Here is a 22242-nt window from a genome sequence, read left to right on the forward strand (position 1 = left end):
CCAAAGGAAGGCAGTCAGGGAGGAAATGAGAAACAGGAGAATGGAAGACAGAGAGAAGTCAAATTTAAAAGGCAACAGTTATTCCTTCACTGTTAGTAACTACTTTAAATAGGAACAGATCAAGTTCCCCAATCAAAACAGAGACTGGCAGGATGAAACAAACCAGAAAGGACACCAGTCTATTCTACCCACAAGGGACCAGTTTTAAGGCCAAGAACTAACAGGTGGATCTGGACTATTTGGTTTCTTGGATATGACACCAAAAGCATAGGCAACAAAAGAAAAAAAAAAAGATAAACTGGTCTGTATCAAAATAAAAAAAAATAAAATTATTTGCATCAAAGGTACAACAGAGAGAGGGAAAATGAAACAAATACAATGGGGAAAATGTTTGGAAGTCTTATCTGATAGCATCTGGAACATAGGATGAGCTACAACTCATTAGAAAAGACTGGCTAAACATGGGTGAAAGATTCTAACAGTGGCTTCTCCAAAGAAGATCCACAAATCACCAGCTAGGGAATGACAAGATGCTCAACATCACTAAGCATTAGGGAATGGAAAAGAAATAAACTTGTATGTACTCTTTATGCCCATTACAATTACTGTTATAAAAAAACAGAAAAGAATAAAAGGAAGGAAGGAAGTGGAGGAATTGGAACCCTCGTACTGTGGGTAGGAACGCAAACTGGTATGACCAGCACAGAACACAGCGGTCAAAAAATGCAGCATAGAATTACTGGCAGTTCCAGCAATTCCACTTCTAGGTGCATTTTCAAAAGTTGAAATGGGGATCTCGAAGACATATTACACACCCGTCAATGCAAGGAACCCTGTGTAGCTAACATAAAAGTGAAAAAAAATTGGGGGATTCAGATAACAAAATTTTAACACATACTGCAAGCCGTAGCGATAAAACAGAATAGTGTGCCATTGGCATAAAGACCGAAATTTAGAACAACGGGATAAAATAGAGTCAAAATAAATTCATACCTACATGCTCAACTAATTCGAAGACTTAATTTCTTTTAGGGATTTTTACGTTTACCGTGAAACTGGGGAGGGGGTGCAGAGGTCACCCACACAGCACATGCACAGTCATCCCGTCATCAGACTGACTGGCACTTTTTTTTTTTTTTAACCAACGATAAGCCTACATGGACACATCATAGTCACCGAACCAAGGCTGTAGTGTCCCTGAGGGTTCACTGTTTGTGGCGTATGTTCTGTGGGTATGGACAAAACTTGAATGACCTGTATCAGGCATTGTACATATCATACAGGGTATTTTCATTGTCCTAAAAATCTCTGTGCTGTGTCTATTGGTGTTTTGGAGTAAAAATTCATATTGGCTGACAGTCGTGATTGTAAGATTGGCCTGGGGTTCAAGTTCCCAGAGCTTTCTTCTAGAGGTTTTGATTCTCTCAGATAAAGAAGAGCCCAAGTGTCAATAATTTTAATGAACACTCAAAAAGTGTATTCTTTTTCTCCTTTGAAAGTGTTTACGTAATTATAGTTTCCAAAAGTAGTCATATTTTAACTCAAAAATCAACCAGGAAAAGAAATGATTTATTTGAATAAAGACATTATTTAACATTGTATTGATTGAAATATTTATGATTGTAAATCACATTAGATTTTATGTAATCAAACACATCAGTAAGATGGTTTCTCAACTGTTATTGATTACTTGAGCACAGAATAAAAATCTTTCCATACAAGGTTCGGAGAGTTGGAAAAACCCTTCAGCATCCTGTATGCCATCACGTGTGCAGTAGAAGGCCTCCTCTGGTCCCCTGGGAGTGCAAAGCCCTTACTGAGAAGATTCTGATTGGTTGTAGAATCCACTGCAAAACAGATTGGTAGGACAAAACCGGGAATGTGTAGCGTAGGCAGACTCAGCATTGTCCATCATGACGAAATCCGAAACCTCTGTTACTTTCTCTGTTAAAGAGAGAGGGAGAGGGAGAGGGAGAGGGAGAGGGAGAGGGAGAGGGAGAGGGAGAGGGAGAGGGAGAGAAAGCCATGATCATAAATAGCATTTAAAATTTCCAGGTGTTGCATTAAGTGCTTCTCAGTGAGGAGCACTGGTCCCTGCAGCTCCGCCTCCACTGGGGGCCACGTGCCCCCAGGCTGCACACACCCTCCCCCACCTGGGCCTGCCTGACTCTCTCTTCCCTGCCTGCTCAGTCCTCACTCCATCTTGGGACCCACCCAGACTTGAGGGAGGAGGGCATTAGCGACTGTTTCAGTGGTTCTGTAGGAGTGGAAGCTGAGTTTGGAATGAAATAAGAGGAAACACCTGTCAGAGAAAATGAGGATGGAGGTAGCTGGCTGAACCTTTGGACTGCAGACGCCTTCAGAGTAAGGGATGTATAAGGGGAAGTGGGGTGGAAGCGTCCTAGAATGCCCCGCTCGGTAAGGAGGGTCCGACTTGTGTCATGCAGTTCAGGAGACAAGGGGGACGATCAGCGGAGTCCCTTCCTTAGCACGAAGAGGCCTATTTTGACGGATTTCAAATTTCTGCAGTCACTAGGGTTTCTTCCTCAATTCTGCTCCCTGTAGCTTGAAGCTACATCACAGGTATCATCAGCAGCTACAAAATGGATTTCAGAATTCAATATGTTGGTCATAGACTGCCATTAGTAAGTCATGATTATTCAATTAAGTTAACTAATTGATTTTTATATTTCCAGAATATCCAGCAGACTTATATGGAGAGGTCAAATACAAAACTGCTTTAAGGAATGAGAACTTCCAGGAAAGGTACAAATGTGTTTCTCTGGCTGTTACAGAGATGCTACAGTTATTTTTATATATATACTGTGCCTGGGCTATCAGAAAAAAACATGTATTTTTTCTGTCATTTTTTGATGATTTCTTCATTATTTAGGAAGAGGCAATATTTAGTCTTTTGTGTTCTTACATCATTTCATTGCAGAAAACACATGTATTGGAGTAAGTATGGCCATTGGTCCCACAGACTGGATCCCATTCTTTGGTGCAAATATATAATCGTTGTTTATAAACATCACAGTTTGGCTGCTAAACAGAAAGAACAACATACAATTTGTCAGATGATGAACTTTTTGAATAAAATCTTCTTCACTCTCACCACAAGATACCATACATCAAAATGGACTAAAAATGTTCTACATTGAGGTTTAGAAAGAAACAACCCACTCAGACAAAATACTATTGATGTATTTTGAAAAGCCCAACGTCCTTTCTAAAAAAGAGACAAATGGCTGAATGTGTGTTTATCGTGTAGCCACTCTGCTCTCACTTCTCCTCATTCCTGCATCCAATTTCCTCTATTATGTCACATGACAAGAAATCATACAACTGAATTTTTTATAATTCCCTGATTTTTCTCAAAGTTGTAACTACTAGGGAAAATGATACTTTCAGGTTTTTCACCATATATATTTTTATTTGTGTGTGTGTGTGTGTGTGTTTGTGTGTGTATATATATATATATATATACACATACAGGTTAGTGATGGTAGTTGATAATTTACATAAATAACCAATATTATGTATATTCTTACGAGAACTGCTTTCAAAATGTCTTTGTAACCTTTATCTGTTTAGATGTTTAGAACTGTAGTTTATTTTCTTCACTTTATATAATCATATATAAAATAATAATAATATGAAAATTATGTTATCCACCCTTAAGTGGAAGAAAAGGTTTTTTTTCCTTTTGCTTTGCTAGGACGAACAATTCTACTTTAAATATACTGTACTTAGCCCTGGCAGTTGGCTCAGGTGGTTGGAGCATTGTCCCATACACCAACAAGGTGCTGGGTGCAATCCCTGGTGAGGGTTCGATTCCCCATCAAGGTGCCTCCAGAAGGCAGCTGATCCATGTATGTGTCTCTGTCTCCCTCCCTCTCCCCACCTCTGTCCATTCCTTTCTCTCCAACTTTTTTAAGGTGCTTGCATGTAAGAAGGATATGTAATAATGGAACCTTTGAACAATGGGATGTTTTGATCTTATTTAAGACACCAAATGGGTTTATATGGATGGCTCAATTTTATTTCTTGAACTTAGTTTAATAATAACACAGTTTTAAAAAAACTTTTTGAAGCATCATTCAGTTGCACATTTTGTTTGATTAAATTTGCTGTTAGAACAATATTAGGATATTTAAAAGTTTACCATTTTCAATTTCCAAATTAATCAGTATTAACTTACCTCAGGGTGATTGAGTCTTTGAGAGTTAAACGAAGTTTCTGGAAGGAGCACACAAGAGAAAATGTAAAAATAAGAAGAGGGGAAAGCAATCAGAGTCTCTGGGGGAAGAACCCATCTCTTTGAGAATCCAAATACAATGTGAATTGCCCACTGAAGACCCACACGTTGTGAGGTGCGCCTGTTGCGGCAGCAACACAACAGTGAGTTCACAGAGCAGCTGCAAGTCCGGAAACCTCCTTTCATGTTCTTCTCACCCTGTGTAGTAACCACCACACTCTCTTGTGAAGACACCAGGGTTCTTTATATTCTCTTTGTACATGAGGCGCCCTAGTCAGAGAAGTCAACACCTTGCTTCATGCCACTCAGTATACCTGATGAAAGGGATTATGTCACTTAACGTAAAGGAATTGATTACTGCTTAATGAAGTAGTACTGAGTTCTAATACCAGGGGTCTAGTCAACACCTCACAGCTACTCTGTGAGTGTCCCTGGGGGTAAAGGAAGATCAGTTGGCAGGAGAGGGCTCGGTGAGCTCTCGCCTTACACAAGGCTGTGACTTCAGTGGACTCAGACCTGGCAGACAACAAGCCAGATGGCCAAGGAATAGCAAATCTAGAAGGTGTCACTGCTTTCTGCACTCTACATTTAGCAACCCCGGACTGTCCTTGCGTTTTCTAAGATGGAAGAGTTGTTTCATCCAGAACTGAAAAAATGTACTCACCGGAATAAAGAGGAAATGTCAAGGCAATGAGGAACATAGCTTTGCTCCATGATGAGAGGAAAGACATTTTATCAAGTCTGTGGAAGGAACCCAGAGCCAATGTGTATTGCACATGACATGGAGAAAAATAGCCTATTTCAAAAGGAAAGTTTCTTACAGGAGAAGGGCCTGCTCCACTTCCCTAGATTCCTAATTACATAGGACTTTTCCCCCTTCTTCTTTCCCCCAAACCCACAGGATCAAGAAGACATACGTGGGAACAGAAGGCCTCGCAGGGACGAGAGAGAAACACCGGGACACGTTCTCAGCACCCTGAAGAAGGAGCTGTTCATTCCCACCCCTTGGCTCAGCCCGCAGAGGCCTGACTCCGTGTGAGGAAATGTGCACATGGGATTCTCCGTTGTTTCTCAGAGTACAGAAGCATTTCAGGAAGGACTGAGCTGGAACAGTCCTCACAGCAGCGCTGCACCCCCAGGCCACCCCACAGCCTCCCCACCTGACCTACCTGAACCAGACGGGGCAGTGGAGACAGTGGCCCACAGCTCGGGAGACTGTGCCTGTTCTGATCACCTTTTCTCCTCGGCCGCCTCCACTGGCTGAGGAGTCTTTTTTATCTGCCCGCTGGTGAGCAGCGTGCTGGGGGTTAGAATAGATGGGTCCTGATAACATGGCTGTAAAATAAATGGCCAGGACACAGAAGTGGTATTTTGGGTTCTGTCAGGGCCTGCAAAGTAGCTTGTGACAGATGCAACACAGATACTCTTAATAGGTCTTCCCTCCGCAGGAGGTTGGGGACAATTGTATCTGATGTACCCAGAAATAGTGTGAGGGGGAGTAGGGGGCATGTAAAGTAACAAACAGTGCTTTGAATGGCTAAAACAGAGAAGAAATGTGAAAGCTTTTCAAACTGCCAAGTTGGAAAGAAAGAATCCAAGCGAATAAGAGAATCAGTTTTGGAAACTAATAGATCCATACTGAGGCTCCATAGCATTTTGCAACACTAAAAGTATAGTGGACTCCATTGCAGATTTAGTATTTACTGAACTTTTTATTTTGAGGTGAAAGGAGAGTCTCATAAAGCTTTGAGTAGTAGTACAGAGGGTGACCGTGCTCCTTTTAACCAGTTTCCCCCAGCGGGAACATCTGGTAAAACTGTGGTACCAGTTCACCACTGGGAGTGTCCCGGGGTCCCCAGATGAGTGCCAGGCAGAGGGCTTGGGAACCTGGGCTAGAGAACAGCAGGCAGACTTTAAGATCAGGAGAGAAAGAAGGCTCGGGAGTGAAACTGAGGACCCAGGAACAGTGCCCTAAATTGTATGTTGAGTAGTTTGACCAGAGGAGTAAGTGAAGAAAACAAGATGAAGCCAGCAGAGATAATTGGGTTAACTTACAGTAGTTGGGTCAAGCTGACAATACTAGCTCAAACCAAATGGGCTGAAGCAGGAGGAACACATTCTAACTAGTGTGAGAACTATTTTTCAACTTTTCGAATATAAAGTGTTATTCGACATAACTTCATATATCAGTACCCGGAGATACATAAAGTCTTAAAGATAACCCTCCTCAGGCCTCAGGAGGAAGCAGGGAAACTTAGGAAGGAATGCTCCTGTGTTCACCACCTGACATCCGTCATGCAGAACTGCAGACACCTGGGAAGTGACTATTTCGAACCCATCCAGAGTCTAAGAATGGGTGACTGATTCTTCCCAAGAATGTACCTTTTTACTATAGGAGCTCTCAGTTTTGCTCTTTCCTCTGAAATTCCCTGGTCTTACCTACTATTTATGATTTACAAACCCTAAGCCCCTTGAATAAAACTGTCATACTGAATTTTTGAAATGATTCATTTACGCTCAGACAACAGACCTTTTTTGCTCAGAGCTAAGAGGGAGCCCCTGCAGGGTTTGAAGTGGGAAGAGTTCATCAGAACAACTTAAGTAATCTGCCTGACAGTCTCAGTGGCCAAAGCAGATGAAAGTACTGAGTTCAAATCCCATTGACTACTGAATAACCTCCATGCTGTATTCAGGCTTTCTGATCCACAATTTCCTCATTTTCCATGTGAGAATAGTAGTACCTGTCTCATAGGTTTGTCACAAATATCAAGGATAATAGTAACACAGTCTGCATTTGGGTTGTGTGCCATCCTCACATTTGTTACCCAGTCTAACCTGTCCTTTTTTATTATTATTATTGATAAAGAGAGCTAAGAAAAGAACCTTTGAGTCCAGTATTGTTCCATGCCAATGTAATGAGAGAATAAAAACCCCTGCTAAGCACAATGATGAAAGTCATTGTCAAAATTACTAAAAGTGTTTGCTGCTAAATAAACTAAATACACCCTTACTTTGGAAACATGGAAAATAGCCGGAATGTGACGCCCCCTCACATGGGTCAGCATGGCTCTTACCAGAAAGGCCAGAGAAGAGCAGTACCGGCCAGGCTGTGAGGGAACGGAGCCCCGGGCACTGCAGGTGCAGATGCAGATTAGCGTGGCCACTGCGGGCAGCGGTCTGGGCCCTCCTCAAAAGGTCGACGATACAGCTGTCCTGTGACCCAGCATCCCACTTCTGGGCTTATGTTCTTCTTAATAAGTGAAGTGGGCAACACCGTATTCCTAACCATAGCACTAAGGAATACAGCAGATCTCTAGAACTTTCTTGCCTTGTGTGACTACAACTTTTTATCCATTAGGCCACAACTGCCCTCATCTCCCACCTCCAACCCCCTGGCAACCACTACCTTCTTTTCTGCTTCTGTGAGTTGAACTACCCTCTTTTCAGGACCATAAGACACACCTAGGTTTTAGAGGAAGAAAACATGAGAAAAAATTTTGAAGCAAAAAATGTGGTAAAATATTTAATAACTTAAAAAACATAATATTTCACCAAAGTCAATGTAAACTACATTCACTACCCAGGTAAACTACATTTGGATTATAAGACCTACCCCCCTTTCCTCCCAAGTTCCAGGGGAAGAGTGCATCTTGTAGTCTGAAGAATACAGTACATTAGATAGCTCATTGAAGGGGAACCACCCGACATTTGTCCTGTGTGAGTGACGTCAGTTAGCCTAATGTCTCCTAGTAACTTGTTATCACAAATGAAAGTATTTCCTTCATTTTTAAGGTTGAATAAGATTCCATTGTTACATGCATATGACATTTCCCTTATGCCTTTTTCTCTTGATGGACATTTGGCTTTTTTCCATATTTTGATGACTGTGAATAATGCTGCCAGAAACACGGGAGTGCAGACATGTCTTAAAATCTGGATTTCAGTCTTTTGCATATCTACTTAGGAGCAGAATTGCTAGATCAGAGATGGCATTATTTTTAATTTTTTGAGGAAGCTTCATAACAGTTGGGAAGGCTGGGAAGTTCAAGGTCAAGGTGACAGGATGGTTACATGCTGGTCAAGGTCCTGTTCCTGGTCCCTAGCCAGTGCCTTCTCAAAGTGCCTCCACATGGTGGGAGGGGGCTAGGGATCTCTCTGGAGCCTCTTTTATAAGGCATGGATTTCCGGTCATGAGGATTCCCCCCTCAGGACTTCAGCAGCTCTCACAGGCCCCACCTCTCAGTATCATCCCCCCTAAGAGTTAGGATTTCAACATCTAGAAGTTGGGTAGGGGGAACATCTGGGTCCTAGCATTAGCAGTGCACAAGGTTCCTATATCTCCCCATCTTTGCCATCGTTTACCTCTTATCTTTTTAATAATATGTGTCCTGAAATGTACAAGTGGATATCTCATTGTGATTTTGACTTGCATTTCCTTGGTGATTAATAATGTAGAGCATCTTTTCATGTACCTCTTGACCATCTGTATATGTCCTTCGGAAAAATGTCTATTCAGATCGTCTGGCCATTTTTAAAATCGCATTGCTTGGGTAATTTGCTGAGTTGTATGGCTTCTTTATGTATTTTGGATGTTCCTCATCAGATAGATGCTTTGCAAATATTTTCTCCTGTTCATTAGTTGCCTTTTCATTGATTGATTTTATTTTGTTTGCTGTGTAATAACTTTTTAGTTTAATGTAGTCCCACTTATTTATTTTTACTTTTGTGGCTTTTTCTTATAGTAGCACATTCAAAAAATCATCCCCAAGAGCTATATCAAGGAGCATATCACCTGTGCTTTCTTCTAGTAGTTTTATGGTTTCAAGTCTTATGTTCATGTCTTTAATCCACTTTGAATTAATTTTTGTATATGGTATAAGATAGTGATCCAGTTGTATTCTTTTGCATGTGACTGTGCAATTTTCCCACCATCATCTATTGAAAACACGGTTGTTTCCCCATTGTCTATTCTTATGTCCTTTGTTATCAATTAATTGACCATATGTGTATAGGTTCATTTCTGGGCTCTCTATTCTGTTTCATTGATCTGTGTGTCTGTTTTTAACATCAGTACCATGCTGGTTAATTACTAAAGCTTCATAGCCCTGGCTGGTGTAACTCAGTGGATTGAGAGCAGGCTGGGAACCAAAGGGTCGCAGGTTCAATTCCCAATCAGGGCACATGCCTGGGTTGTGGGCCAGGTTCCCAACAGGGGATGTGTAAGAAGCAACCACACATTGATATTTCTCTTCCTCTCTTTCTCCTTCCCTTCCCTTCTCTTTAAAAATAAATAAAATCTTTAAAAAATTACTAAAGCTTCATAATACAGTTTGAAGTCAGGGAGTGTGATGCCTCTAGCTTTGCTGTTGTTTTTCTCCCCAAGATTGCTTTGGCTATCTTAATTCTTCTCTAGTTCCACACAAATTTTCATATTTTCTGTCCTATTTCTGTGAGAAACATCATTGAAATTTTGATAAGGATCACAGCAAATCTGTATACTGCTTTGGGCAAAATGGATGTTTTAACAATATTAATTATTCTAATTCATGAGCATGGAATACCTTTCCATTTTGGGTGTCTTTTTCAGTTTATTAATGTCTTGTAGTTTCAATATCCAGGTTTTCTACCTCCTTGGTTCAATTTATTTCTAGATATTTTATTTTTGATGTAGTTATAAGTGTTTTACTAATTTTTTCTAATAGTTCACAGTTAGTACATAGAAACATGACAGATTTTTGTACATTGATTTTATGTCCAGCAACTTCACTGAATTTATTATTTCCAACAGCTTTTGGATAGAATCACTATGGTTTTCTGTATATAACATCATCTCACCTTCTCATAGTGACAGTTTTACTTCTTTCTTTCCAATTTGGGTGCCTTTTATTTCCTTTTCTTGCCTGATTTCTCTGTCTAGAATCTCCAATACTATGGTGAATTAAAGCAGCAAGCTTATTGGTAGATGGGAAACAGCTGACGAAAGCATCTCATATATAACACCAGAGTCACAGTCCATGAAAGTAATAGTTGATTCATAATTTTTAGTTAATTAATTGTTTGAAATTGAAATCTTCTCTGCAAAAGACAATTCCCAGAGAATGAGAAGATAACCCATGGTCTGGGAGACAAATTTCAAAGGAGATATCTGATAAAGGACTGTTATACAGAATATGCAATCAGTTTTTAAAACTGTTCAGTGAGAACCCAATTGGAGTGAGTAACAGGGCAAAGACCTTAACAGGCATCTCAGAAAAAGATACACCAGGCAAGTAAATACAGAAAAGACACTCTGTCACAGGGATATAAAAAGTACAGGAACAAGGAGATCCCACCACATGTCTGTTAGAATGGACAAAATCTAGAACTCCAGCCAGACCAAATCTGGACAAGGATATAAAGATTTTATGAGAGGAAACATCTACAAGAAAAAAACATGGATAAAGCAGGAAAGTCTGGCAGAGCCGTCAGACCACAGATGCCTTAAGCGTGGAGGAGAGAAGGAAGGGAGTTTCGGTGCAAGTCTCCTGGGATGCTCTGCAGTCTCGGAAGGGTTTGGAAGGTGGTCCTGGAGTGCGGAGGTCAGAATGGATCTTCCCAGAAGTTTCCTTCTAGCTCGGGTGCACTCACTGAGGTTCTCAGAGCATGGCCGAGATCTGTTTAGTATCGGGGCTTTGGAATCACATCATATCGTTTGCAGTCATTGGTTAGGAATTACTAATTGATGTGTATATTTGTAAAATACCCAGGATGGTTATGTTCTGAGAGCCCAAGTGCAAACAACTTTCAGAAATGAGAATTTCAAGGAAAGGTACAGGGTTCCTTTGTCTTTTACAGCAACATCAGGTATTTTCTGTGTATTCTGTGCTTGAGTATATCAGCACCTTGGATGTACTAAGTTTTCTAATTAGTTGTTCATTTCTGAGGAAGAGCACATATCTCCTCCTGTGGTCTTACTTCAGAGCTCGGCAGAGAGTACATTTGTTGGAATAGGTGCGGCCATTGGTTGCACAGACTGGGTAATAATCTTTGGTGCACATTCCTAGAGAACGACTATATAGACTACACGCCATCTCTAAAACAGAAAACATCACCTTATCAGATAATCAACATTTTAATGACATGTGCTCCATTCTGACATGAAATGTCATACATCCACAATGGGGTAAATCCCTGTATTAGGAACAAAGATAACACCTATTTACAAAGAACACAAATTTTAAAATTACTAATATTTTAATAGATAGTTCCCTATTAAGAAAAGGTGATGAATTGGTCTAAAGTATTTTTATAATGTAGCTAACCCATACCTATGTCTAAGATCCTTCCCCACTTGACCATAACTGCTGCATCCCCCTTATGAGAAGGAACCACCCAGCTGAATTATCTGTTTGTTATTTCCTGTATTCATCTATAATTCCACTGCATACCAATACAGATATTCACTCATATATATGTATTTATGCATGCCATGTTTATACATGCATTCAAATATATATCTTAGTTTTGGATATCTTGGTAATTTACACAAGGAAAACAATAATATGTATCTTCGTATATGATTTGCATTTTAATATCCCTTTGTGAACTTTATATATACTGATATTTAGAACTGTATGTAGTTCATGTATTTCCACTTCTATTTGGCATTCTACTATGTGACTATATGGATATTATTAATTTTTAACATTACATTGATAATTGGGTGGTACAATTTTTCCATGTGCTTTATAAGGTTCAATAATTCTACTCTGACACCCATTTCTCTTCATCGTGTTTGTGTGCAATAGCATCTGATTGCCAATTAGTGCAGTCTTGGGGTACAAAGATATGTTTATTGTTATCTTGAATGATGATCTAGGTAATGGTAAGTGGTTTTGCCTTGCTAGCTAGATTCTACTTCTTGAACATGGTATAAGAAAATACATATTTTTACTTTTGAAGGCCATTCCCTTATACATTTAGTTTGGTAAACTTTGTGTTAAGAGTTTTAGTAAAAATAAGGTAAAAATTTTACCTTTTTTTACTTTCAGATCAATCATTAATAACCTACCAGATACCTGAAAATTGCTGGTTGTGTCAAGAAACTTTCTGCAGCAAAAGCAGGGACAAGTAAGTTTTAAAAATGAAAACACAGTCTCTGGTCAAAAGTTCCCATGTCTGTATGCAGCAGAAATTGCTGTCCATTGCCTACCTGGGGCCAGCTTGATCTGATAAGTATGGGGAAATGTCAGGGATCTGAACATGGAGGAGAGTTGTGAAAGCTTTGCAAGTGAGGGGGTGGAGAAAGGGCGAGAGGAGCAAGCAGGAAAAAAAAAAAGAGTTGGGGAATAATGATTAGATAATGAAGGGCCTAAGTCCTTAATACTTCTTCAAAACTACAGGCATATTAGAGTTTAAACTTTTAAAGGCTATGAGTGTACTGTCCTGCCCTCCTCAAAATGGTGAGTTGATTATTAGTAGATGGGGCCTGGGCACTGGAGCATTGTGAAAGCTCCCCAGTGAGCCTCGGGTGCAGCCAGATTGGGGGGAACTTGTCCACAGGGCAGGGAGTGGACTCCTGTTTGGGGGGCTGGCATTGACATGTAGCATTACACAGTTCATGGTGTGCAGAGTCTCAGTTGGATATGTTACATATTGCAGTATGATTCTCACTGTAGAGCTAGCCCACACCTCCATCACATCCCTTAATTATTTTATCTCGTCTCTTAGCGACTTGAAAGTTTATAGCTCAGTATTGTTGGGTCTAATCAGTATTCTGTGCATAAGATCTCCAGAACTTATTTTTTTGGTGCAGGAGAGAGGGAAAGCTGGGGAGTGACGTTGAAACCAGACTGGGACTATGTGGGGGAGCTTTGTCTGCAGATTCCCCTCTTCACCATGGATGAGAGTAAGTCTACAGAGACATGATCTTCTTGGGAAGGAAAGGTGGCTGATCTCTTGAAGGAGGAGCCATTCCCTCAATGGTGTTTATTGGGTACGTTTACACAGGAATTCAGGTAAAGCTCATTACTCATTGCTGGGAAGTAAGGATCAAAGAACAAGGAACTCTGAGGGCCTATTTTGAGTCAGGGTCAGATAGCTAAAGAGCTGTACAAAACTTTAAGGAACAAACTTACTTCTTCCTTGGACCCTTCTCATTTAAGTGAGAACATTCTAAACAAAGCAGGTTTCAGCAGAATATTTTTCATATTCTCTGTTAGGCCTGATCACCCGGGAACCCGCCCCTTCCAGCAGAGCTGCACCACCCTGTGTCATTGTTTGAGGCTTAGGTGGAGCAAGGGAAGTAAGGCATCCAAGAGATTAGGAGATTTTGTCACAGATAATGAGGACTCAAGCAATGTCAAAGCCTAGGGGTGAGGGTCCATCACCCCCTTTTGCTGGAGCCTGCAAAGTCCTTCCTTGGGGGCCACCCATGTGATCGTGCCTGTTTTAGATCATTTCCCCCTTGGGGAATCTTACCCATCATTGGCTAACCGACCAGGCATTGGGGGCCAGGCAGGGTGAAGTAAAAGGAGCAGAAGCGGTGCTCCTGCCAGGGAGACAAGCTTTTGTCTCCTTGGTGGCCTATGGTCCAAGGTCATTCCCTCAGCCATAGCCTTGGCAGGGGTTACAGCTTCTGATACCAGGCAGGGCTGTTCCCAACAGGACTGTGGCAGACTCCAGCCAGCAGAGTCCGCCTGTTGTGACTGAAGACGGAAACAAATGCACAGGCTACAGCAGTCGTGTGGAGAAAAGGGGGACTGCATGGCCACTCTCTCAAGGGGAGAGTGCACCAACCCTTGCCTAGACAGGCTTTCCTTGTTTTTCTCACGTTTTACATCAGAGAAAGACTTATTGCCTGTTACAGAGAATATTGTCATCTACATTTTAGGCACCATCAAAGAAATGAAAATAACATGCAGAAGGGAAAGGTGATGAGGTGATTAGCTCCATCCTTGGGAAAACTCACACAGGCTTTGGAGAATACCTTGAAGATAGGCAGTAAACATCTACTGTTTCAGGCCAGGGCGAGGGGGTTTCAGCAAGAGCAAGCCATAAGAGTCTGGATGCATTTTCTAGGCCTGATTCCCACGGGAAAACTCGGTTTGAGGGTCTGGCTCCTGCCCACCACATTGCTCCTATGTTTTCCATATAGAGCTGAGTCACATTTGCCAGACTGAAACCAACTGGCCCCCGACAGAGACCAAAGAAAGTATGCCTTAAATTTTACGGTAAAAAATGTCCTTTAGAAATGAGGGAAAAGTGAAGGCATTTCAGGTACACAAAAACTGAGGATATTCATGGCCATGAGACCTACCCTACGAGAAACGATAAAGGGAGTCCTTCAATTTGATGTGAAAAGGACAGCACAAAATAATCTGAAGTGACATGAAAATGCAAAGATACCTGCAGTGAAGGTAAATATATGGACAATTATAAGATATTATTTTAACATAATTTTCATAAATCCACTTTTTATTCCTTTATAGCATTTGGAAAACCAGAGAAGAAAAACTAATGTTAAATACAGAGTGGGGCAAGAGTAGGTTTACAGTTGTGACTCTGGGAAACAACATTCATTCCTGAAATATTTCTATTAATTACTGTATTACTTTCCATATGAGCAGCTGTAAACCTACTTTTGTCCCACCCTGCATATGTTAATTGGTAGACAATATAAAAAGATGTAATTCATGACACCACTAACATAAAGTAACAGAGCAGAGCTATGATAAATGTGTTTTTGTATACAGTTGCAGTTATCAATTTAAAAGAGATTATTGTACAGTAGTGTGTGTGTATATGCATATGCTGTTTTAAGGATTTTATTCTATTTATTTTTAGAGAGGGAAGGGAGGGAGAAAGAGAGAGAGAGAGAAACATCAATGTGCGGTTGCTGGGGGTCATGGCCTGCAACCCAGGCATGTACCCTGACTGAGAATCGAACCTGCGACACTTGGTTCACAGCCGACGCTCAATCCACTGAGCTACACCAGCCAGGGCCATCTATGTATATGTTTTAACTATAGTATGTCATATGTAATCTCCACAAACAAAATATCTGTAGAATATACACAAAAGCAAATGAGAAGGGAATTAAAATGTGTCACTACAAAATTTCAGCCAAACCAAAAGGAAGGCAGTCAGGGAGGAAATGAGAAACAGGAGAATGGAAGACAGAGAGAAGTCAAATTTAAAAGGCAACAGTTATTCCTTCACTGTTAGTAACTACTTTAAATAGGAACAGATAAAGTTCCCCAATCAAAACAGAGACTGGCAGGATGAAACAAACCAGAAAGGACACAAGTCTATTCTACCCACAAGGGACCGGTTTTAAGGCCAAGAACAAACAGGTGGATCTGGACTATTTGGTTTCTTGGACATGACACCAAAAGCACAGGCAACAAAAGAAAAAAAAAAGAGAAATTGGCCTGTATCAAAATCAGAAAAAAATAAAATTGTTTGCATCAAAGGTACAACAGAGAGAGGGAAAATGAAACAAATACAATGGGGAAAATGTTTGGAAGTCTTATCTGATAGCATCTGGAACATAGGATGACCTACAACTCATTAGAACAGACTGGCTAAACACGGGTGAAAGATTCTAACAGTGGCTTCTCCAAAGAAGATCCACAAATCACCAGCTAGGGAATGACAAGATGCTCAACATCACTAAGCATTAGGGAATGGAAAAGAAATAAACTTGTATGTACTCTTTATGCCCATTACAATTACTGTTATAAAAAAAAAACAGAAAATAATAAAAGGAAGGAAGGAAGTGGAGGAATCGGAACCCTCGTACTGTGGGTAGGAACACAAACTGGTATGACCAGCACAGAACACAGCGGTCAAAAAATGCAGCATAGAATTACTGGCAGTTCCAGCAATTCCACTTCTAGGTGCATTTTCAAAAGTTGAAATGGGGATCTCGAAGACATATTACACACCCGTCAATGCAAGGAACCCTGTGTAGCTAACATAAAAGTGAAAAAAATTGGGGGATTCAGATAACAAAATTTTAACACATACTGCATGCCGTAGCAATAAAACAGAATAGTGTGCCATTGGCATAAAGACCGAAATTTAGAACAACGGGATAAAATAGAGTCAAAATAAATTCATACCTACATGCTCAATTAATTCGAAGACTTAATTTCTTTTAGAGATTTTTACGTTTACCACGAAAATTGGGAAGGGGTGCAGAAGTCACCGAAACAGCACATGCATAGTCATCCCGTCATCAGACTGACTGGCACTTTTATTTTTTTTTAACCAACGATAAGCCTACATGGACACATCACAGTCACCGAACCAAGGCTGTAGTGTCCCTGAGGTTTCACTGTTGGTAGCGTATGTTCTGTGGGTATGGACAAAACTTGAATGAGCTGTATCAGGCATTGTACATATCACAGAGAGTATTTTCACTGTCCTCAAAATCTCTGTGCTGTGTCTATTGGTGTTTTAGTGTAAAAATTCGTATTGGCTGACAGTCGTGATTGTAAGATCGACCTGGGGTTCAAGTTCCCAGAGCTTTCTTCTAGAGGTTTTGATTCTCTCAGATAAAGAAGAGCCCAAGTGTCAATAATTTTAATGAACACTCAAAAAGTGTATTCTTTTTCTCCTTTGAAAGTGTTTACGTAATTATAGTTTCCAAAAGTAGTCACATTTTAACTCAAAAATCAACCAGGAAAAGAAATGATTTATTTGAATAAAGACATTATTTAACATTGTATTGATTGAAATATTTATGATTGTAAATCACATTAGATTTTATGTAATCAAACACATCAGTAAATGGTTTCTCAACTGTTATCGATTACTTGAACAAAGAATAAAAATCTTTTGAGCCCTGGCTAGCATAGCTCAGTGGATTGAGCGCGGGCTGCGAACCAAAGTGTCGCAGGTTCGATTCCCAGTCAGGGTACATGGCTGGGTTGCAGGCCATGACCCCCAGCAACCACACATTGATGTTTCCCTCTCTCTCTCTCTCTTTCTCCCTCCCTTCCCTCTCTAAATATAAATACATAAAATCTTTTAAAAAAATCTTTTAATAAAAGGTTCTGAGAGTTGGAAAAACCCTTCAGCATCCTGTATTCTATCACGTGTGTGGTAGAAGGCCTCATCTGGTCCCCTGGGAGTGTAAAGCCCTGACTGAGAAGAGTCTGATTGGTTGTAGAATCCACTGCAAAACAGAGATTGGCAGGATGAAACCGGAAGAGCCGTGGGAATGTGTAGCGTAGGCAGTCAGCATACTCCATAATGATGAAATCCGAAAATTCCTTTACTTTCTCTGTTAAAAAAAGAGAGAGAGAGTTAGAAAACAATTATCATAAATAGCATTTAAAATTTCCAGGTGTTGCATTAAGTGCTTCTCAGTGAGGAGCACTGGTCCCTCCAGCTCCGCCTCCACTGGGGGCCACGTGCCCCCAGGCTGCACACACCCTCCCCCACCTGGGCCTGCCTGACTCTCTCTTCCCTGCCTGCTCAGTCCTCACTCCATCTTGGGACCCACCCAGACTTGAGGGAGGAGGGCATTAGCGACTGTTTCAGTGGTTCTGTAGGAGTGGAAGCTGAGTTTGGAATGAAATAAGAGGAAACACCTGTCAGAGAAAATGAGGATGGAGGTAGCTGGCTGAACCTTTGGACTGCAGACGCCTTCAGAGTGAGGGGTGTATAAGGAGAAGTGGGGTGGAAGCGTGCTAGAATGCCCCGCTCGGTAAGGAGGGTCCGACTTGTGTCATGCAGTTCAGGAGACAAGGGGGACGATCAGAGGAGTCCCTTCCTTAGCACGAAGAGGCCTATTTTGACGGATTTCAAATTTCTGCAGTCACTAGGGTTTCTTCCTCAATTCTGCTCCCTGTAGCTTGAAGCTACATCACAGGTATCATCAGCAGCTACAATATGGATTTCAGAATTCAATATGTTGGTCATAGACTGCCATTAGTAAGTCATGACCATTCAATTAAGTGAATTAATTGATTTTTATATTTGCAGAATATCCAGCAGACTTGTATGGAGAGGTCAAATACAAAACTGCTTTAAGGAATGAGAACTTCCAGGAAAGGTACAAATGTGTTTCTGTGGCATTTACAGAGATGCTACAGTTATTTTTATATATATACTGTGCCTGGGCTATCAGAAGAAAACATGTATTTTTTCTGTCATTTTTTGATGATTTCTTCATTATTTAGGAAGAGGCAATATTTAGTCTTTTGTGTTCTTACATCATTCGACTGCAGAATACACATCTATTGGAGTAAGTTTGGCCATTGGTCCCACAGATTGGACGCCATTCTCTGGTACAGGCATGTAATCGGTTTTTATACACATCACAGTCTGGCTGCTAAACAGAAAGAACAACATACAATTTGTCAGATAATGAACTGTTTGAATAAAATGTTCTTCATTCTCACCACAAGATACCATACATCAAAATGGAGCAAAAATGTTCTACATTGAGGTTTAGAAAGAAACAACCCACTCAGACAAAATACTATTGATGTATTTTGAAAAGCCCAACGTCCTTTCTAAAAAAGAGACAAATGGCTGAATGTGTGTTTATCGTGTAGCCACTCTGCTCTCACTTCTCCTCATTCCTGCATCCAATTTCCTCTATTATGTCACATGACAAGAAATCATACAACTGAATTTTTTATAATTCCCTGATTTTTCTCAAAGTTGTAACTACTAGGGAAAATGATACTTTCAGGTTTTTCACCATATATATTTTTATTTGTGTATGTGTGTGTGTGTGTTTGTGTGTGTGTATATATATATATATATATATATACACATACAGGTTAGTGATGGTAGTTGATAATTTACATAAATAACCAATATTATGTATATTCTTACGAGAACTGCTTTCAAAATGTCTTTGTAACCTTTATCTGTTTAGATGTTTAGAACTGTAGTTTATTTTCTTCACTTTATATAATCATATATAAAATAATAATAATATGAAAATTATGTTATCCACCCTTAAGTGGAAGAAAAGGTTTTTTTTTCCTTTTGCTTTGCTAGGACGAACAATTCTACTTTAAATATACTGTACTTAGCCCTGGCAGTTGGCTCAGGTGGTTGGAGCATTGTCCCATACACCAACAAGGTGCTGGGTGCAATCCCTGGTGAGGGTTCGATTCCCCATCAAGGTGCCTCCAGAAGGCAGCTGATCCATGTATGTGTCTCTGTCTCCCTCCCTCTCCCCACCTCTGTCCATTCCTTTCTCTCCAACTTTTTTAAGGTGCTTGCATGTAAGAAGGATATGTAATAATGGAACCTTTGAACAATGGGATGTTTTGATCTTATTTAAGACACCAAATGGGTTTATATGGATGGCTCAATTTTATTTCTTGAACTTAGTTTAATAATAACACAGTTTTAAAAAACTTTTTGAAGCATCATTCAGTTGCACATTTTGTTTGATTAAATTTGCTGTTAGAACAATATTAGGATATTTAAAAGTTTACCATTTTCAATTTCCAAATTAATCAGTATTAACTTACCTCAGGGTGATTGAGTCTTTGAGAGTTAAACGAAGTTTCTGGAAGGAGCACACAAGAGAAAATGTAAAAATAAGAAGAGGGGAAAGCAATCAGAGTCTCTGGGGGAAGAACCCATCTCTTTGAGAATCCAAATACAATGTGAATTGCCCACTGAAGACCCACACGTTGTGAGGTGCGCCTGTTGCGGCAGCAACACAACAGTGAGTTCACAGAGCAGCTGCAAGTCCGGAAACCTCCTTTCATGTTCTTCTCACCCTGTGTAGTAACCACCACACTCTCTTGTGAAGACACCAGGGTTCTTTATATTCTCTTTGTACATGAGGCGCCCTAGTCAGAGAAGTCAACACCTTGCTTCATGCCACTCAGTATACCTGATGAAAGGGATTATGTCACTTAACGTAAAGGAATTGATTACTGCTTAATGAAGTAGTACTGAGTTCTAATACCAGGGGTCTAGTCAACACCTCACAGCTACTCTGTGAGTGTCCCTGGGGGTAAAGGAAGATCAGTTGGCAGGAGAGGGCTCGGTGAGCTCTCGCCTTACACAAGGCTGTGACTTCAGTGGACTCAGACCTGGCAGACAACAAGCCAGATGGCCAAGGAATAGCAAATCTAGAAGGTGTCACTGCTTTCTGCACTCTACATTTAGCAACCCCGGACTGTCCTTGCGTTTTCTAAGATGGAAGAGTTGTTTCATCCAGAACTGAAAAAATGTACTCACCGGAATAAAGAGGAAATGTCAAGGCAATGAGGAACATAGCTTTGCTCCATGATGAGAGGAAAGACATTTTATCAAGTCTGTGGAAGGAACCCAGAGCCAATGTGTATTGCACATGACATGGAGAAAAATAGCCTATTTCAAAAGGAAAGTTTCTTACAGGAGAAGGGCCTGCTCCACTTCCCTAGATTCCTAATTACATAGGACTTTTCCCCCTTCTTCTTTCCCCCAAACCCACAGGATCAAGAAGACATACGTGGGAACAGAAGGCCTCGCAGGGACGAGAGAGAAACACCGGGACACGTTCTCAGCACCCTGAAGAAGGAGCCGTTCATTCCCACCCCTTGGCTCAGCCCGCAGAGGTCTGAGTCCATGTGAGGAAATGTGCACATGGGATTCTCCATTCTTTCTCGGAGTACAGAAGCATTTCAGGAAGGGCTGAGCTGCAGCAGTCCTCACAGCAGCGCTGCACCCCCAGGCCACCCCACAGCCTCCCCACCTGACCCACCTGAACCAGACGGGACAGTGGAGACAGTGGCCCACAGCTCGGGAGACTGTGCCTGTTCTGATCACCTTTCCTCCTCGGCCGCCTCCACCTGCTGAGGAGTCTCCTTTATCTGCCCGCTGGTGAGCAGCGTGCTGGGGGTTAGAATAGATGGGTCCTGATAACATGGCTGTAAAATAGATGGCCAGGACACAGAGGTGGTATTTTGGGTTCTGTCTGGGCCTGCAAAGTAGCTTGTGACAGATGCAACACAGATACTCTTAATAGGTCTTCCCTCAGCAGGAGGTTGGGGACAATTGTATCTGATGTACCCAGAAGTAGTGTTGGAGGAGTAGGGGGCATGTAAAGTAACAAACAGTGCTTTGAATGGCTAAAACAGAGAAGAAATGTGAAAGCTTTTCAAACTGCCAAGTTGGAAAGAAAGAATCCAAGCGAATAAGAGAATCAGTTTTGGAAACTAATAGATCCATACTGAGGCCCCATAGCATTTTGCAACACTAAAAGTATAGTGGACTCCATTGCAGATTTAGTATTTACTGAACTTTTTATTTTGAAGTGAAACGAGAGTCTCATAAAGCTTTGAGTAGTAGTACAGAGGGTGACCGTGCTCCTTTTAACCAGTTTCCCCCAGCGGGAACATCTGGTAAAACTGTGGTACCAGTTCACCACTGGGAGTGTCCCGGGGTTCCCAGATGAGTGCCAGGCAGAGGGCTTGGGAACCTGGGCTAGAGAACAGCAGGCAGACTTTAAGATCAGGAGAGAAAGAAGGCTCGGGAGTGAAACTGAGGCCCCAGGAACACTGCCCTAAATTGTATGTTGAGTAGTTTGACCAGAGGAGTCAGTGAAGAAAAGAAGATGAAGCCAGCAGAGCTAAGCTGGGTTAACTTAGAGTACTTGGGTCAAGCTGACAAAACTAGTTCAAACCCAATGGGGTGAAGCATGAGGAACACATTCTAACTAGTGTGAGAAGTTTTCAAAATTTTTTTAAATATAAAGTGGTATTCAACATAACTTCATATATCAGTACCGAGAGATATATGAAATCTCAAAGATAACCCTCCTCGGGCCTCAGGAGGAAGCAGGGAAACTTAGGAAGGAATGCTCCTGTGTTCACCACCTGACATCCGTCATTCAGAACCGCAGACACCTGGGAAGTGACTATTTTGAACCCATCCAGAGTCTATTAATGTGTGACTGATTCTTCCCAAAAATGTACCTTTTTACTATAGGAGCTCTCAGTTTTGCTCTTTCCTCTGAAATTCCCTGGTCTTACCTA

The 22242-nt window shown here is 41.0% G+C and overlaps 1 protein-coding gene across 1 annotated transcript; it reads right to left on the reverse strand.

Annotated features, from left to right (window-relative positions):
* Positions 1-18458: 18458 nt before the first annotated feature.
* Positions 18459-20531, reverse strand: LOC114510300 (sperm-associated acrosin inhibitor-like). The gene is made up of 3 exons (XM_028528945.1): positions 20465-20531; positions 19744-19781; positions 18459-18581 (listed from the first exon to the last, which is right to left on the reverse strand). Exons 1-3 carry the CDS (start codon positions 20529-20531, stop codon positions 18459-18461), a joined length of 228 nt encoding a protein of 75 aa, XP_028384746.1.
* Between the last annotated feature and the right edge of the window lie 1711 nt (positions 20532-22242).

The sequence above is a fragment of the Phyllostomus discolor genome, chromosome 13 (assembly GCF_004126475.2).
Source record: "Phyllostomus discolor isolate MPI-MPIP mPhyDis1 chromosome 13, mPhyDis1.pri.v3, whole genome shotgun sequence".
NCBI lineage: Eukaryota > Metazoa > Chordata > Mammalia > Chiroptera > Phyllostomidae > Phyllostomus > Phyllostomus discolor.

Coding starts and splice junctions, on each gene's coding strand:
- LOC114510300 (XM_028528945.1), bottom strand. CDS start 20,531: ATGTCTTTCCTCTCATCATGGAGCAAAGCTATGTTCCTCATTGCCTTG. Junction 19,782..20,464: donor GACATTTCCTCTTTATTCCG/GTGAGTACATTT, acceptor TGCTCCTTCCAG/AAACTTCGTTTAACTCTCAA. Junction 18,582..19,743: donor AAAGACTCAATCACCCTGAG/GTAAGTTAATAC, acceptor CTTTCTGTTTAG/CAGCCAGACTGTGATGTGTA.